The sequence below is a fragment of the Harmonia axyridis genome, chromosome 1 (assembly GCF_914767665.1).
Source record: "Harmonia axyridis chromosome 1, icHarAxyr1.1, whole genome shotgun sequence".
In the NCBI taxonomy this organism is placed as follows: domain Eukaryota; kingdom Metazoa; phylum Arthropoda; class Insecta; order Coleoptera; family Coccinellidae; genus Harmonia; species Harmonia axyridis.
Genome location: NC_059501.1, coordinates 738,115 through 756,747, shown reverse-complemented (window position 1 = coordinate 756,747; position 18,633 = coordinate 738,115). Strand labels below are relative to the sequence as shown.

The following is an 18,633-nucleotide window of genomic DNA, read 5'->3' as shown; positions in this document are numbered from 1 at the left end:
TATTGCCTCAAGAATCCTTCTCACTTTACCTGTGTCCTGTGTCTGTTGCTTCTGGTGAGAGATCATTCACTGAATTAAAAATTTTTAAAAACTATTTGAAGTCTACCATATCTCAAGAAAGATTTTCTGGATTAGCAATCTTAGATATAGAGCAAGAGATACTCGATAAAATTGATTGATTGATAATATAAAAGAATTTGCAGCAGCCAAATCTAGAAAAACATCCATTCAATTTCTGGATTGATCCTAATTAAATGTTTATGCCTTTATGAATAATTTATAGAAGAATACAGCTTAAGTTTTGAAACACATTTGAAATGTATTATGTTACAAATAACACCATAAAGTTCTTAAGACAATGAAGGTTGCTGATAGATTTTCAACCATTCTATACTAAATTCTCGACAAAACTTCAAAAAAAAAATTTCCGATTATACAGTAGTACTTTTCTCCACCTCCCCCTTCGAGGGGCGCCAAAATATGTTCCGCACGCGGGCGTTGATGTCCCTTGCGGGGGCCCTGAGCAATATTATTCAATGCTTAACGCCGATCTGAGAGGGGAAACTTATATGGAATTTTATAATTTTATTTTACATGAAAAATCTCTTTGCAAACCAAAATTCGATATAATTTGAATCAAATATTCAGCTGAAAAAGTCTTTTATGTATATTCATAAATTAAACATTCACGTCCTATCACAAAACAAATGAGATTTTCACAAAAAAGAGAATAGTTTTTTTAAATCAAATTTTCTTTTTCTTTTGGCAGTATTCCAATATTTTAGTTACCTATTTGAGGTAGATAACCTTGACATGAAACTATTCACTGATAACAATTTTACATAATCAATTAATTAAATTTAAAATTCTCTTTTCGAAAAACTAAAAAATAGTCTTATACTTATTTTTCTCCAATCAGAGTATTTCTTTTCAAACGCAAATCAGATCATACATTCCCTTCACGATTTTCATTTCAGATAATCCGGTCCAGAGATATCGTGATCACCGCAAAATTGGTTTTTTTTGCGGAGCTCTAGGAGATCGGCGATAGCAACATTCGCGAAGATTATTTTGACAAATAAAAAATATGTTAATATATTATAAGGTTATTATAATATGTACACCAATTTTCAAATTAATAAATTGAATAGTCTGCGCGAAAAAAATTCTTGAAAATCCGTCTTTTTGAAGCCTTCTAACTGTATGTAAGAATGAGCGAAATCCGATAACAAAAACAAACCCCGTTACGACCAAAGCAATAAAATCCCAAGCTCGAAACCTGGGTCATAAACATCGAAGTGTTTCTACTTTACTTGGCTCCGATTATTTACTCTTCACGTCAAGTTTTGTACCCAATGTAGAAACCTCTTTACCGACAAATGATTATAGAAATAGCCGCCTAGAGGGCGCTAATGCGCCCTCTAGGCGGCTAACTCAGGACGGCAAACTCAGAATTTTTGGGGTCCATCCTAATGGATGGACCCCAAAAATTCTGAGTTTGCCACATAATTCTAATAGGTACCGCCACATACGCACACCCAATGCCCTTTGCAGGGCGAGTAACCAACTATCTTCTCCTTAAACAATGCTATAGCAAAATCTTGAACAATTTCCTAGTAATCTTCAAGAATATCCAAACCATTTTAAAGTTTTAGTACTTACTAGTACTACCAGTTTAACTAATCTATAGCGAAGATTAATGAAGATTCGATAAACTGGTAAACTTGGGTAGTCATAAAGAAAACTAGCACCTTCCTCAGAAAAGTTCATTACCGCCAATAATAAATCAATTTCATTGAAAATAAAGGACATGAATGAGAAAGAATCCACTAGGTATTACATAATTTGATATGACGCCTCTGTAAAACGGTGCACATTGCATTTAATGCAAATTATGACAAGATGACCTCTGATTTGTAGGTCGAAAGAACAAAACAAAACAATGAAATCTTTTTATCAACTGTCAATGTCAAAATCAATAACTGCGTCTAATGTTAAAATCATTACAATTTGCATATATGAATAAATGTTTCTCATTATATAAATAACCAAAGGTAAATACAAATACCTATTTCACGATGCAATTTAATATATTTCCAATCAATTGCTTTATTTTGGAATACAAGAAAAAATTCTTATAAATGAAGGGTGTTTTTTTAGAGCTATAGAACTTTAAATTGCAATAAAACAACGATGGATTATTCGATTGACATGAATTTTAATTATACGCAAGATAATCTTGTGGCATTACATTTTAAATATGATTTCTGGCATATGACCGCCACGGCTGGCTCGGATGTAGTCCAATCTGGACGTCCAATTTTCGATGACTTTTTCCAACATTTGTGGCCGTATATCGGCAATAACACGGCGAATGTTGTCTTCCAAATGGTCAAGGGTTTGTGGCTTATCCGCATAGACCAATGACTTTACATAGCCCCACAGAAAGTAGTCAAGCGGTGTTAAATCACAAGATCTTGGAGGCCAATTCACAGGTCCAAAACGTGATATTAGGCGGTCACCAAACGTGTCTTTCAATAAATCGATTGTGGCACGAGCTGTGTGACATGTTGCGCCGTCTTGTTGGAACCACAGCTCCTGGACATCATGGTTGTTCAATTCAGGAATGAAAAAGTTAGTAATCATAGCTCTATACCGATCACCATTGACTGTAACGTTCTGGCCATCATCGTTTTTGAAGAAGTACGGACCAATGATTCCACCAGCCCATAAAGCGCACCAAACAGTCAGTTTTTCTGGATGTAACGGTGTTTCGATATACACTTGAGGATAAGCTTCACTCCAAATTGCGGCAGTTTTGTTTGTTGACGTAGCCATTCAACCAGAAGTGCGCTTCATCGCTAATGGACGTAGTGCGCGATACGTATTCCGCACAGAACCATTATTTTCGAAATAAAATTGCACTATTTGCAAGCGTTGTTCAGACGTGAGTCTATTCATGATGAATTGCCAAACCAAACTGAGAATGAATCACTTTACAGCTGTTAAATCGGTCGCCATCTCGAACAGTAATGCCAACTTAAAATTATATACCTCGAAAAAAAAACACCCGTTACAATTTCGAGAAAAGAAATGAAGGGTCCTTGAAGATTTTTTTCTCTAATGCTTATAGTTCTCGAGCTACTCTCAGTGAACATCGAATTTCGGACACCCTGTACACTAGCTAAACGTCCAGATGTTCGCCAAACAAAATTAAGACGCAGTTTAAACACCATATTCCTCGTTAATTTTGTTAACTGTTGCACCAGCAAACACAGCAAGGTTCCTGAGATACGCGTCTCCTCTCAAATTACGCAACAAACACTGCCTCATTTTTTTTTCGAACGGACCAATAATAAATCTAACTATGCATATCGACATCTACCCAGAACGCAGTAGGCGTTATTAATAAATACCTTCAAAAGTAATTGAGAAATGCACCGGAGAAGTTGACTTTGAGAGTCGGACAGTAGGTAATGCTACGGTGACCTACTTCCAACATAATAACACTGACTAATTTCTGGCTTAACCCTTGGCAAGAGATTCTGTCAATAGAGGTAGATCTAGAGACTCCCGATAATTCGGTCAAGGCTGGAGGCGAGTAGGAGTATATCGGATTGGACCTGGACGTGTAAGAGATAATGGTACAAGGATGAGGAGATAAGATCTTGCCAAGTTTACGTCTGAGATGTTTGGCTAGGCGTGGAATTTAGCTTGAGGAAATTATATAAGCGATGCTTTGTTATTTCCTATATCTAGAGAAAAATCCCGTAAGAAAATTTAATGATTAATGGTTGCCGAAAGGTTTGAACTTTGGCATATACAGGGTGTTTCTGAATTGGAGGTACAAACAAAATAGTAAGCATGAGCTCGCAAACGCTTTGTTTTCGAGATTCAGGACAAAGTTTGCTTTTTTTCAAGATTTTTTTTTCTCATAGCACCTTTCCTTCACAATATATTGAACTCAAATTTGGTATAGATGTTCTAGATTTTCTTTTTTAGAATTTTCATCATGCTAATTTTGAATGAAAATCAACAGTGTGCTATTTTTCTGGAACAGAACTTGTTTTTGGTGGATCACTAGTAGTTAGAAAAATGTGAAAAAAGCTTTGGTCCAGCACTTTACTTTATGGTTTCTTGTAGTTTTGTTGTAGGTATCTGCGACCGATTTCAATGAAAAATTTCAGACAATTCTGTAGTAATCCTCAGGAAAATTCAAACTATTATGAAGATCCACTTAGTAAGCTGTGAAGAATAAATTAAATTATAACTTTTCGGACTTATTCAACCAATCTGTAGCGAAGATTAATAAAGATTCCAAAAACTGGTATAATCATCTCAAAGAAGTAGGACTAGAAGAAACACCCTATATCTAGTAAACAGAGCGTTTGCGGGCTCATGTTTATAAGATTTTTTTTCTCAAAATTATCCTAAGAATATTTCTTTTCATTTCTTCAGTAGAGTAAAATTTCTTTTCCTGAAGTATTCTTCTGAAGTTTGTAAAAAGTCAGTATATAATCACTGGGAGTCAGATCTGTAAAATAAGCTGGGTGGTCAAGCAATTGGAAACGCAATTCGTTCATTTTGACCATGTTTTCCTCGATTTGCTACAAGGAGCATTCAATTATTATTTTATTTAATTATTCATTATTGTTTTTTCTCATTTTATACAGGGTGTTTCCAAATTAGACGTGAATTTTGAAGGAGATGTTAGTATCACTCAATTGTTACCGATTGAGCCATATTTATTGATAACCGAAAATCAACAGTTTCCGAGATATCTGAGTTTGTGTGTTTTAAAAAAAAATTCTCACCTTACTTCATTTTTCGTCAATTTTTTTACGTTGACCAAGTTTGATTGAAATTTTGGATTATTTTCATCAGAAAACGATATTATATGTATATAAAAAAGCAAACCTATGCTCTAGTAGATGTTGAATAAGAATTAGTATAATTTGAAAGTTGGAATATGAAGAAAAGAATAGTAAATTTCTATTTCAAATTTCAAATTTGCCTGCAACTTTCGACTTCCACAATTGATGTAAGACAAAATTATTTTGAAAACTAGCCAAATTCCTGAAATTAGAATGCAGGCACTAGTTTTGTTTCAACAGATTTGGATTTGAAAGGGGAAAGAAGCGAAGAAAGGAAAGTAATGAATTTGAGAATTAAGTATCGAATTCCAAATTAGTTTTTTCCACGAGATATAGAAAATAATTACGTGCCAAATCTTCACCGATATAAAACTCATAAACTCCCAAACCGCTTCCAAAGCAAACCAAAACCACCAATACCCCTCCTTCATAGAATCCACCCAGACCACAGAACGACCCTTGGGGAACCCCTAAATCGCCTTGAAACCCGACAAATCCAACTGACATTGTCGGAACGCCAAACTATTATATAAAAATGACAACCTTCTCAATCAAGCGCGCGCCAAAGATTCAACCAACAGCGACAATTACTAATAATGCGATAATATCGAGCGATAAGCCGAGAATTATAGGCGTAAACAGATAATTTCATGGCTGTTAATCCCATAAATCATCTGTAACAATCGTTGTCAACAACAAGACAATGGAAGGTTGAGCCGGCCAGAATCATTGAGAAGCGCGAGAAGATCCGACGCTCGACGTCGCGGACTTGGCGTCGGCGTCGACCTTTTCCTAGACATTGAAAAAAAATTGGATGCGTTCGTTACATAGTCAGTGTCAAGGTGTACGCACCCCACCCCGTATATGTGTGGTGTTCCAATTTCGTATAAAAACAAATTGCGGCAATGTTATGTTATGCAGTTTGCACGTCGTTTGTTTTTGGCCGATTTAGGTGAGGACGCGACGGTTGGTAGCACTGTTTTGGGAATAATGTGGCCGTGTTTGTGGTTCCTGTTTGCTGTGGTTTTGGCTGGATGTGGTGCGGCGCCGACCAATGAGGTAGAAGATGAGCGTTTGAGGTTTTTGTTGATTTTGGTGTTAAGTAATTTTTTTTTGTTTTTCGTAGACGAGGAGTAGAAGCAGTAGGAGTATCGGGAATTGTGATTGTGGTGAGTATATCCTTTGGGAAAATGGCTTATCGAGCAATTGGAGACTTCATAAAATTCAACAAACTAAATTTTAACGTAGTCCAATTTTTTTTCGATATTCCGCTATGATTTTTTATGGTTCTGGTGATGGGATCATCATGAAATTTTGCACCAAGCTTGATCTTGTTATTTCAAACCAATTTTCAATCCATCCGATCTGTTGACGCTAAAATATTTCGGTATTTCTTAATGATCTGATTGATTTTCTTCATTTCAATGATGCAATAGATATAAAATTTTGCAAGAAGCTTCATACTAGAGGGTTTTCCAATAGGAGATTTCATTTTGAATAGCCTGCTATCTAGGCAGTTGTCATCGTTCGATATTTGACAAGTAAAAACTCCTAAAAACGGAAGGATGGACGTTTCAAAAACGTATTGAAATTATCAAAATTCAGTACAAAAATGGTGAGAATTTGGCCCTTAGTGTTGACAAAAACCCAGATTTGTCAATTCCGCGTAAATGTTGAGAATTAGACCTCATTCTGCATAAAGACTTAAGTCTTAAGACTTTTAAAGTTCAGTTTACATAAGCACTCAAGCCGTTCGATCACCAGCAACGTCGTATCTTCGCTGATAAGGCCATTTTAACCTCAGAGACTACGTTAATAAGTAGAATAATCGTATTTGAAGCTTAAAAAATCCAATAATGATTGGTGAAAAGCCTCTTCATCATCAATTATTTCCTGTTTAAGGCGGTTTTTGAGCTGGTGCTGTGATTGGGCCTTAATTATTCGGAAATGTGGCTGGTGCAACTGTTACAATGAAGGGAATACACTACCGAGCTATGTTTAATGTTTTTTTGGTCGGTATTGGAAGATATTAATGTGGCCGACATTTATTTTCATCAAAAGAGCGCTAAGTTATCGATAATTGAATCACGTTGTCATAACTCCGAAACCATTGAGTTGATTTGTCATTTTGTAGAAAATGAACTTTTGGAAAATGTACCTAAATGAAAATCTCCTATGAATTTTTTTTAAGGCTTATGTGAGAATTGTTTCATTTCAGTTTGTGGAAAGAGCTATAGAAATATGCGAGTAGTTGGAGGCAATGAGGCTAACGCCCATGAATTCCCGTGGTTAGTGGGCCTAACAAAAAGTGGAGAATTCCAGTGTGGGGCTAGCTTAATCACGAAGAAACACCTTTTAACTGCTGCCCACTGTGTGAATGGGTAAGTGACAAAAAATAACTGACTACGTTCTTCAACACATCTTAAACTTCAATTGGCTATCAAATCTACTACACTATACTACAATTACACTACAATTTATTATATTGCATGGGAAATTATAGTAATCATTCAATTCTTCAGTAGATCGAAGTTGGTCTTCAGTCGCCCCTAAACTCTGCTCCAATGAGAATAGGGTTACCCTTCATACAAGCTGCTAGAACGTAACGTTTAGAATTTATAAAAATAAAGGAAAAAATGAGTTCAACAGCCTGTATCTCCGAAAAGAGTCGAGATAGAAAAAATGTGTTCATAAAATTGGAGGTACAAAAGACAATAAGAGATTCCTAGGATCATTTTGAGAAAGAAAAGTCCTATCAGCATGGGTCCGTAAACACTTTGTTTTTGAGATACAGGGTGTTATTTGTAGTCCTGTTTTTTTGCGATGATTATACCAGTTTATCGAATCTTTATTAATCATCACTTCATATTGAGTAAATAAGTTCCAAGGTTCATAATTAATATATTCATAACAGCTTACTAACTGGATCTTTATACCTAATAATTTGTATTTTCCTGAGGATTACAAGAAAATAGTTGAAATTGTTTTCTCGAAATCGGTAGAACATACGACAAAACTACAGAAAACCAAAAAGAGTAGTAATGGACTTAAGATTCTTTTCACATTTTTCTAAACTATCAGTGGTCCACCAAAGGAGAAAAAACGGGCACTGTTACGGCAAACAGATCACCCTGTAGATTTGCATTCAAAATTAGCCTATCACATGATGAATACCCTAAATTTTGTCAAATTTAAGATGGAAATCTTATTAAGGAAAGGTGCTATGAGAAAAAAAAACTTGAAAAATACCAAACTTCAACACCCTTTATCTCGAAAACAAAACGTTTGAGGGCCCATGTTTATAGGATCTTTATTTTTCTTAAATTCATCCGTGGAATCCTTAATTTCCATTCGTACTTCCAATTTAGGACCCTTGTGGTTTCAAAGGGTACAATTGGCTCATAAATGAACGAACGCTCGAAAGCTCCTGACTTAACGTCAGTGCTGTCCTCATTTTGATACTTCATACTACTTTTTGCCAAAATACATAGACTAATATCCAAAAATATTCCCAGATTCGACATACAGGACCTATCTGTGGTCTTAGCCGACCACAACAGGGTGGCCCCTAACAGATTGTCAACAGTAATCGTAAGGGGTGTGAAAAGTATCAGGGAACACGAGCGTTTCGACAAATACAGCTACAACAACGACATAGCCGTCTTGGAGATGGACAGCCCTGTCGACTTCACAACCACAGTACAACCAGCCTGTCTTCCTCGTAGAGGTGAATTTTCTATGGTTGATTTTTCCTGGTAATGTATTCTTCTTCTTCTTCTTTCAGCTGCCGACTACGCTGGGCGAGATGCAGTGGTGGCGGGTTGGGGTAAAACAGGGGAGAACGAGATTACGTCTAATATTTTGAGGAAAGTGACACTTCCGGTTTGGAGCAAAGATCAGTGTTTGAATTCCGATTATGGGCGAAGGAAAATTTCGGATAATATGTTCTGCGCTGGGTTTTCTGCTGGGAAACTGGATGCTTGTCAGGTAGATTAGATTATGATTTTTGTTTTTAAGTGATTGAATTAACGTTTTGAGTTTGGGAACTGTATCCCCGAACACGATCTTTTTTTCTTGAATTTCCAAGTTAATTTGTCTTAAAATAATCTTTTCCTTCATCTCCAATGGACGTACCAGTGAAAAAAGGTCTAGATTTTTCCTTAGTTGTAAAGTTTTTCTTTCTTCACGCCTTGAACGCCAAATAATCGAGAATCTACAATTCACACACAATTCAATACACACACAGAGACAGCTAGGGTTCCTGACTGAGATGCATAGGCAGTCTCAATTTAGGCCCATATGCCCCCACTGATTATGATTAATCTGAGTACAAAATAGATGACATATTATTCAGTTGATTCATGAATTCCACAGTACTAATGACTACTAACTGGATCTTCAGAAATCAAATATTACTACAAGATGTGCTGTTCCATACATAATCCAACCAAAAGCAATAAACATACAATACTTTGCTCACATAACATCGATTCTAAGATGATAGTAGAGTGCCAAACAAAACTCAATGAAATAGACAAGAATAGCAAGGTATTTTTAGTCTGGGGAGACCAACACATTTTCCAGAAAAGAAGCACAAACTCCTTCCAGAACCTTTCTGTGGTATAGGTAAACGTACATCCAAGAAAGAGTTCCAGGAGAAGGAAAAAACCAAATGAAAAACAATATGGCGAAATCTTCCTGGTTTGCATCATTCCAAAAAGTTTCTTTGAAACTTTGATTCTGCAAAATCTTAGAAGTATCTGTATCTTAGCAACCTCCTCACTGGGTTTCTTAAAGAGTATTGCTTCCTCGGGAAGCACCTCATGAGAATGAGTCTAGCAGAAATCGATGTGTGGAGATTCAGCAGGGAGGATGAAAAAACTCCCAGATCACCTGGGTGATGAAATGCGTCACCATCGCTTGCCAACGCAAAAATACTCTAGACAAGAGACTTGTAGAAATGAGGATATAACCTCCTTGAAGTCATCCCAGATACTTGAAAGGCTCTGATGGGGGGCACAATAGACCATAAGGTCTGCAATGAAACCACCCTTAAATCTTCAATCTACTCTGCATCCTTAACCTTTGAATCTTATTGATTTACCCTTTAGATTTCTCAACATGTTCTTTGTAAGGTTAGATATTGCAGCGTTTTCATTTTTACAGGGTGACAGTGGAGGTCCCTTACATATGAACAATGCCAACAGTGGTGTAATGGAGATAATCGGTAAGTCTTCATTTTATATTAATGTCTACAAATACTGTAGTGTCTACTGAGTAGACACATTAGATTAGTTATTCAAAGGTGTTGATCTTTTTTAATTTGGAATATTTGATTTTATTTTCAGGGCTTGTTTCTTGGGGTAGAGGTTGTGCCAGACCAAACCTGCCTGGTATTTATACCAAAGTGACCAACTATTTGGACTGGGTGAACAATGCTTTGAATGGAGAATGTTTGTGTCGACCTCAGAGGTATTAACCTCTAGTTTAGGAAATATCCAGTTTTACACTTGAGTGAAACGTTACCAGTTGTACATCTCATAGATGATTTTATGTCAATTCAGATAGTTTTAATAGGTGATTATGATGATTCTAGTCAAAAAGTATACCTTTTCTACTTTGGTAAATATGATTTAGTATTGCATTTTTTGTTATTTAATGTGTTAGTCGTTAATAAATTTTTATTAAGTATTTGAATTGTTGTCTGTTTTTGAACTCGAACGTGAATCCACCAGAAATTCAAAGTCACTCATTCATATTCCAGTGAATATCAATTCCACTAATACACAAGGTACCTATATGGTTTGCTGAAGTAACTCCCCTTCTTTTTATACCTAGAATTGACTGGAAGAGAAAAAATAAAGGTTATAATTTGAAAATGTTGAGTTTGAATGAATTAGAGTTTTCTAAGTCCAAGATCTTCTCATAAACACCCTGTACATTTTTGGTCCAAACCGCAAGCAGTCTTATAATATAGGGTGTTTTTTTTTCGAGGTATATAACTTTAAGTTGGCATTACTGTTCAAGATGTCGACCGATTTAATAGCTGTCAAGTGATTTATTCTTAATTTGGTTTGGCAATTCATCATGAATAGACTCATGTCTGAACAACGCTTGCAAAAAGTGCAATTTTATTTCGAAAATAATGGTTCTGTGCGGAATACGTATCGCGCACTACGTCCATTTTATTTTGTTTAGCGATGAAGCGCACTTCTGGTTGAATGGCTACGTCAACAAACAAAACTGCCGCATTTGGAGTGAAGCTAATCCTCAAGTGTATGTCGAAACACCGTTACATCCAGAAAAACTGACTGATGGGTGCGCTTTATGGGCTGGTGGAATCATTGGTCCGTACTTCTTCAAAAACGATGATGGCCATAACGTTACAGTCAATGGTGATCGGTATAGAGCCATGATTACTAACTTTTTCATTCCTGAATTGAACAACCATGATATCCAGGAGCTGTGGTTCCAACAAGACGGCGCAACATGTCACATAGCTCATGCCACAATCGATTTATTGAAAGACACGTTTGGTGACCGCCTAATTTCACGTTTTGGACCTGTGAATTGACCTCCAAGATTTTGTGATTTGACACCGCTAGACTACTTTCTGTGGGGCTTTGTAAAGTCATTGGTCTATGCGGATAAGCCACAAACCCTTGACAATTTGGAAGACAACATTCGCCGTGTTATTGCCGATATACGGCCACAAATGTTGGAAAAAGTGATCGAAAATTGGAAGTCCAGATTGGACTTCATCCGAGCCAGCCGTGGCGGTCATATGCCAGAAATCATATCTAAAATGTAATGCCACAAGATTATTTTGCGGATAAATAAAATTCATGTCAATCGAATAATCCATCGTTGTTTATTGCAATTCAAAGTTCTATAGCTCTAAAAAAAAACACCCTTTAATACACATCGACAGAATTGAAAATGAAAAAGGGTTTTTTCGAAAAAAAATCTAATGATACAATAATGTAACTGGATTTTGGAATAAGAAATTAGTAGTCTGTTTCCAGTATAACCGGAAGTTGTCAAGGTCTGAAAATATTTTAGGCAGAAAGATCATTGTCTCAAACAACAGCATGCAAATTTTCAGAACAAAGTTTTCTACAAATGTCCAATAGGCCTTCGCGGAGAATCACCTTGTATATTATAGCAAAAATTCCTATTGGAAAACTCTGTACAACAACATTTTCAAGTTTGGTGCGAAATTTCACGTTGATCACCAGTACCATAGAAAATTCTAGCAAAAAATAAAAAAACGATCTCACAAACGCTTTCATAGAATTTTTCCATGTATCAAGAGATGCTGGATAATCTAAATCTGGTAGCTCGGTATAGACAATTAAATAATATACAAATTATCTCTGAATAAAACCAACAAATACATCCTAAATCACGCTAAATCGCCAATTTCAACTCAAATTGAACAAATCACGAACATCCTCAATAAAAAACAGAATATCCAATATAGATATGAAATGGAATAAGTATAGATAATAATTGTGAACTTGAAATAGGCTTTGTGTCGATATTTGAATGCCTACTATGATATGTATGGATTGAGCGTGACACTTTTTTTTTCCAGTTTCTCAATTAGCGGCGATTTAACTGTACTTCTCTCGAATTCAACCTATGCTGTCCAGAGTCTACAGTACGGTCTTCGTCTTCCGTGAATTTCAATCGATTTGGTCAATCGATGCGTTGTATGATGACCTCTTCGGTTTTTGGTGCGGTGCTGTGTGTTGTTTTGGTGTCATGCGAAGCTAAGGAAGTGAGTAGAACGGTGAAATTTTGAAAATTTTAAAAGAAGGTAGAAACATCTAAAAAAAAAAATTTTGAAAATTTGATCTATTAAATCCCGTATTGAAGTTTTGATGTCCGTTCAATAGAAATATTCGAATCGGGAATAAATATGAGTGTTACTAATCTATTTTCGTTTTTTAAATGTATAACTTACAATTGTTTCGCTACATAGTAGCTTCTTCAGATTTTACTATTTCAATAACTGTGAAAATAGAATAACTATCATGTTATTTTACATTTAAAATGAATTTCCATCAAGTGAAGACCAAGTTAATCCAAGCAATATTCGAAAAATTCACCTGAAATTTCTACAGTTTTTGTAGAATCTAATTGCTGTTCAAATATTTTCCTTCGTGAAAAGTACTTGTGTGAAATCCCAGATCGATTCATTAATTTTAAAGGCTAAACTTTATTTCTTGTTGATTTCAACGTTATGAAATTTTGAGAATGTTATTCGGAATAATCCAGGATGACCCAGATTCGTTACACAGGGTGAGTCCTTGACTTGTACATATATTTCAACCAGTGACGGCTCGTCAGGGTCGGCAGGGTCGGCCGGGCCGACCCAAAAATTATCGGGAAATAGAAAATAGTTCTAGATATTCAATTCATTCAAACTCAATCGGAGTTATCGATTTCGATATCCAAATTCCCTCGGTAATGAATATTTCCACTCAGAACAGGAAAATATACTTATACCGGCCAATATTTTCTTTCGGACCCACCTAATATTCGATTTCCAAAGCATCCAGCGTTGTTATTCCCTTTCATAAATTGTAACAAACCACAATCGTAAATGGTTACTTTTCGTAACATCACCCCAAACAAGTTATTCCAGAATTGTACGTAACACTGTAACATTAGGTCTGAAATGTAACACAAATGTTACAATTATACAATTGCAACTCCTGGAATGTCACTGAAAGCATCTCATCACGTTAAGTCGGCCAAGAGCCGATGGCGGAACCAGCGCTACCGAGAGCGCTACGTAAAGGTAAAGATACTACGACATACGCCCAGAATACGTCCACTCAGTAGAACGGCACAACAACTCGATGTTAGGTCGCTTCCCAATACACAGGGTCGGCTGGCCGGTTATCCTATTGCAGAGCGTCAAGCAGCAACTTTTCACAGTTTATTTCAAATATTTGATAATTAAATGAATGGTTAATTATGAGACATTATGTCTTGATCAGAAAAGAACTTATTTATGCCGTTCGATAGTAGCTATTGATTTTCAGATCATGAAAATATAATTAATATATTCAAATGAATGGTTGATTATGGGATATAACGTCTTCATCAGAAAAAACTTATTTATGCCGTTCGATAGTAGTTAGGTATTGATTTTCTGATCATGTACTGGGACAATGCTATCTTCGGCAATTCAAATATGCTGAATGGTATTACGGAATTCATTTTCTCAAATAATATTGTTTCCGATGTTCCTGAATTATATAAGATATTTTGTATGATTTTGTCCCTGCCACCAACATCCGCGTCAGTAGAAAGAAGTTTTTCAGCGCTCAAAAGAATAAAATCTTTCAGTAGGAACATGATGTCTCAAGACCGTTTAAATAACCTGGCACTGATATCAATCGAAAGAGGTTTAGTTAAAGAACTAGCCAGAGGAAACATTTTTTTCGAGAAAATAATTGATGACTTCGCGACAAAGAAAGATCGTCGAATTGATTTGATCTATAAAAATGAATAAAGGGTACGCAAGCTCATACATTTTCGACCAGAATACATGCGGTCATTTCCACAATATTTTTTGTGGTCTTTATAAGATTTTTTTATATTTTATACATTTATTTATATGTTTTCGTGAGAGGTTTTCTCTATGTTTATTCAAATATATATTTTATGTTGATAATTGAATATTTTATTATTTCTGTTTTTTCAAGAGTTTCATTTTATTTCAGTTTTCATTGATTTGAGAATTACATTTTTATATTGGGTTATAATAGGGCTATTCTAGGTGAGGTTTCCCATTAAAAACAAAAAACCAACGCGTCCTCTTGGGTGACGTGGAAATCTATTTGTTTATATATATTTATTTATATAGTTATAAGTATGATAAGGGGTGTGGGAAAATTTATTGTATATATATATATATGTGTGTGTGGCCGACCCACATCTCGAGGGCACGAGCCGTCACTGATTTCAACCGAAGAAACCTGAGGTCTAAGGAAACAATTTTTTCCTTAACCGTTTTTTCCGATTTGGCTCGATTGAAAAGATACAGTCTTTTGAAAACCCAGGAAAAAATGTAATTTTTAGTTATATCTCGCAAATGGAATAGAATAGTTTTTAATTGATGTGATAAATCTTTTCCGAACATAAAATTCCATCAAAGTCCTATCAACTCCAAAATGACTATTATACTAAGAGAGAGAAAAAAACGAATCGGAAAAAGTAGCAAAGGAAAAAAGTGTTTCTTTTCACCTCAGGAATCTTCGGTTGAAATATATGTAGGTACAAGTCGAAGATCTGTATATTAATATAACTTTCAAGGGCTTTCCAATAGGCATAATACAATTAAAATTGTTATAATGACAAAACTGTGTAACATGAAAAATTTTAAGAGAAGATTTGGTTGTACATCCTTACAAAATTTAACTGAAGCAATTATACCACCATAACCGTCGTTTATTCTCTCATTTTGCTCTTGAACAACTTGAAAATTATAAACAATTTTAACGAAAAATTTTATTCTCTTTTTTGGTTAAATGTCTGTGTGGAGGAATAGAATTGCAGAATTTAGAGTGATGAAAATCCACACGATACTGTTAATATTTGTAAAGAATACCTTTCAAATTTGTCCATAGTACCACAAATAGCCAATCAATTAATGGAATAGTATCATCCATGAATTAGCATCTTTTATGATTCGAATTTAGAATCTTTTCCAAAAATAACGGGTCCAAATATAGGCCCTTTAGGTAGTCCATAGTGAAGCTCTTGAGATAATTTACTATGAATTATTTTCATAATTTTCCTTCATACCTTGAGATTACTAGAAGTGAATTTTGATATTCTAGTCGAATCAAAACCTTCATAAAAGTATGTCGATCTTTAAAAAATATAGATTTCAAACAGTGGAAATTCTCCTGCCGTCGGGAATCCAAAGTTACGAACCTGGTCATCCTTCGCCCACAAATCTGATATAAATGATGGAACTGAGGTGCAAAGTTTGGAGGGAGGTGCATCTTTTGAAACAGAAACCTTCAAACCTCTAGTTCTCAACCCGAATTCTACATACGAACAGTATCAATCAAAGCCCAACAACAGATTTTTGGATTGGCTTTTGAGTTTCTGGAATGGAGGAAACAACAATCATGGAAGCAACAATCATAATAATAATAACAATAACAAACCAACTACTCCACACAAGTGTTCATCTTGTAGTAAGTAAGACCCAAAATATTGATGTCATCTAGTTTTTGTAGCTTGTAGTACTCAAGAGTACTACGAGTGCCACTTGAAAACATTCTACTTCAGTAAAAAATGAGTAAGAATAAGTAAATACAGGGTGTTTCCAAATTAGACGTGAACCTTGAACCTTGCAGGACGTGTTAGTATGACTCATTGGAGCTTTATTAATTGATAATCAAAAATCAACATTTTACTAGATATTTGATTTATTCACCTTACTTCATTTTTTCTACGCTGACCAAACTTGATAATAATTTTGGAATATTTTCGTGGCCAGCGAGAAGTCCGGATCTAACACCTTTTAGAAAAGACAAAGCAGCGAGAAGACTGAAGTAAATTCCAGGTGGAAAGTAACAACTGAAGAAACGTGTTTTTATAAGGAATGGTGATGGTCATTTCAAACATAATTAATGAATACATTTTCTACAGAAATTTTGAGATTAATTACAATTAAAAATATTTAATTCACATCTTTCCTTTTGTTGCTTCTTTCCCTCTTAAAATCAAGATCTGCTGAAACAAAACTAGTGCATGCATTCGAACGAAAACTTATTTAGGAAATACAGAAGCAATTTGGCAAGTTTTTATACATAAATTGTGAAAAGTTGCAGGCAAATTTATATTAGAAAGTTTCTCTTCTTTTCTTCATATACCAACATTCAAATCATACTAATTCTTATCTCATAGAGCATAGTTTTGCTTTTTCATACATATCACATCTTTTTCTAATGAAAATAATCCAAAATTCAAATCAACGTAAAAAAAAATTTTCGTTCATCAAAAAATATGGCCCAATCAACAGTACCTAAATGAGATATACTAACACCTCCTACAAGGTTCACGTCTAATTTAGAAACACCCTGTATAGATGTCTTTCCTTGATGCTGATTTGTAGGAACTCTACCCAAGTAGAGTTTAAGCGAATACTATCCAATTCTATCAGTACAGTTCCTATTCAATTTTTTTTAGAATGTGGCCTGACCAACACGTGGCAAAGAATAGTGGGAGGAGTGATAACCAAAGTGAATCATTGGCCTTGGGTGGTGGCCCTCATGAATAACAACCAATTCTACTGCGGAGGCTCCTTGATCAACAGCAAATACGTCCTAACAGCCGCCCATTGCACCAAAGGGTAAGACTTTCCGGGTCCAAACACCTACCCTTGCAGCACACCTTCCTTAACCCCTTCCAATGTTTCAGGGTGTCCAAAGAACGGGTCCTGGCTGTGTTTTCGGAGCACGACAGAAGCGATCCATCAGAAACAATGACGTTTGTAAGGAAAATCAGCGGTATATTCAGACATGCTAAGTATAATATGAATGCAAATTACAACAATGATATATCCCTGTTGCAACTGGCGCAAGAAGTTAACTTTTCTGATAAGTTGAGGCCGGTATGTTTGCCGGCTTTGGAGCAGAGTTACGCTGGTTATGTTGGTAAGGGTGTTTATGTAGTTCAGCGGTCCTCAACATTTCCAATCTTGATGGTCCTATTTGCAATCTATTAATTGATTTGTTTTAATCTTCAGTTATTATCAATAAACTGTGTGAGAATGAATCCTTTGTTTTTGAGAGATGAGTACCTATCTTAGAATTATATGATGATTTTAATGAAGAGACTTCTTTTTTCTTATCTGAGGTCAATTGGTCAGATCCTGCTGAGTCTTCTATTAGGTTGCTCCAAGAGTGGTTGAATCCACCTTGTTGAACTTTTAAGTTTTAAAGAATATCAATGCCTTCTGCACTCGTATTATAAATAACTATTCTTGTCTTTTATTTTTGATTTTTAGGGACTGTCACAGGTTGGGGAGCTACAGCAGAATACGGTTCCACCTCGAAAGTATTGAGAGAGGTGAACGTACCTATAATATCAAACGACGATTGTAGAAAAACCAAGTATGGTAACAAAATAACAACGAACATGCTCTGCGCTGGTTTTATTGGAAAAGGTGGTAAAGATGCCTGTCAGGTTAGTTATCGGATTTGAAACTCTTTTCATGATAAAAAGTTTATATAAACATATATCCTAACAGGCTCTGTTTTAGAGATACAGGGTTTTGAAATTTGAAAAAAAAATCAGTTGAAATAAGGAATTCTCTAAATTGAATAGTTTCTGTATTAAATTTTGCCTGAATATCTTATTCTGTAATACCGAAATTTATTCATGTCATCTAATGGCCTACGAATCGTTATGTTACAGGGTGATAGCGGTGGACCTCTCCATGTAGCCAATGGAACAAAGAATATGATTGTAGGTGAGTTATCCTGTTCTATATTATTTTGGTATACGATTACTTTGAAAATGTTTGAATTTTTTTTAGGGATTGTATCTTGGGGAGAAGGTTGTGCTGAAGCAGAATACCCTGGAGTGTACACACGCGTGAATAGGTTCATCACTTGGATACATGCTAACACCGTAGATGCTTGTTACTGTTCTGAATAAAATTAGTGAAGACCATTTTTTTTTACCCATGTAGAATTTACCTTATACAATTTTTCAACGTGAG

General features: G+C 35.4%; 1 protein-coding gene across 1 annotated transcript; it reads left to right on the top strand.

Moving 5' to 3' along the window:
* The first annotated feature begins 5,565 nt into the window (after positions 1-5,565).
* LOC123670697 lies at positions 5,566-18,584 on the top strand. The gene is given in 13 exon segments (XM_045604227.1): positions 5,566-5,933; positions 6,001-6,043; positions 7,093-7,255; positions 8,390-8,861; positions 10,041-10,101; positions 10,223-10,350; positions 12,484-12,657; positions 15,781-16,099; positions 17,097-17,259; positions 17,328-17,563; positions 17,917-18,095; positions 18,327-18,381; positions 18,448-18,584. Coding segments are annotated over 13 exon segments (2,310 nt in total). The 5' UTR covers positions 5,566-5,738; the 3' UTR covers positions 18,570-18,584.
* The last annotated feature ends 49 nt before the right edge of the window (positions 18,585-18,633 follow it).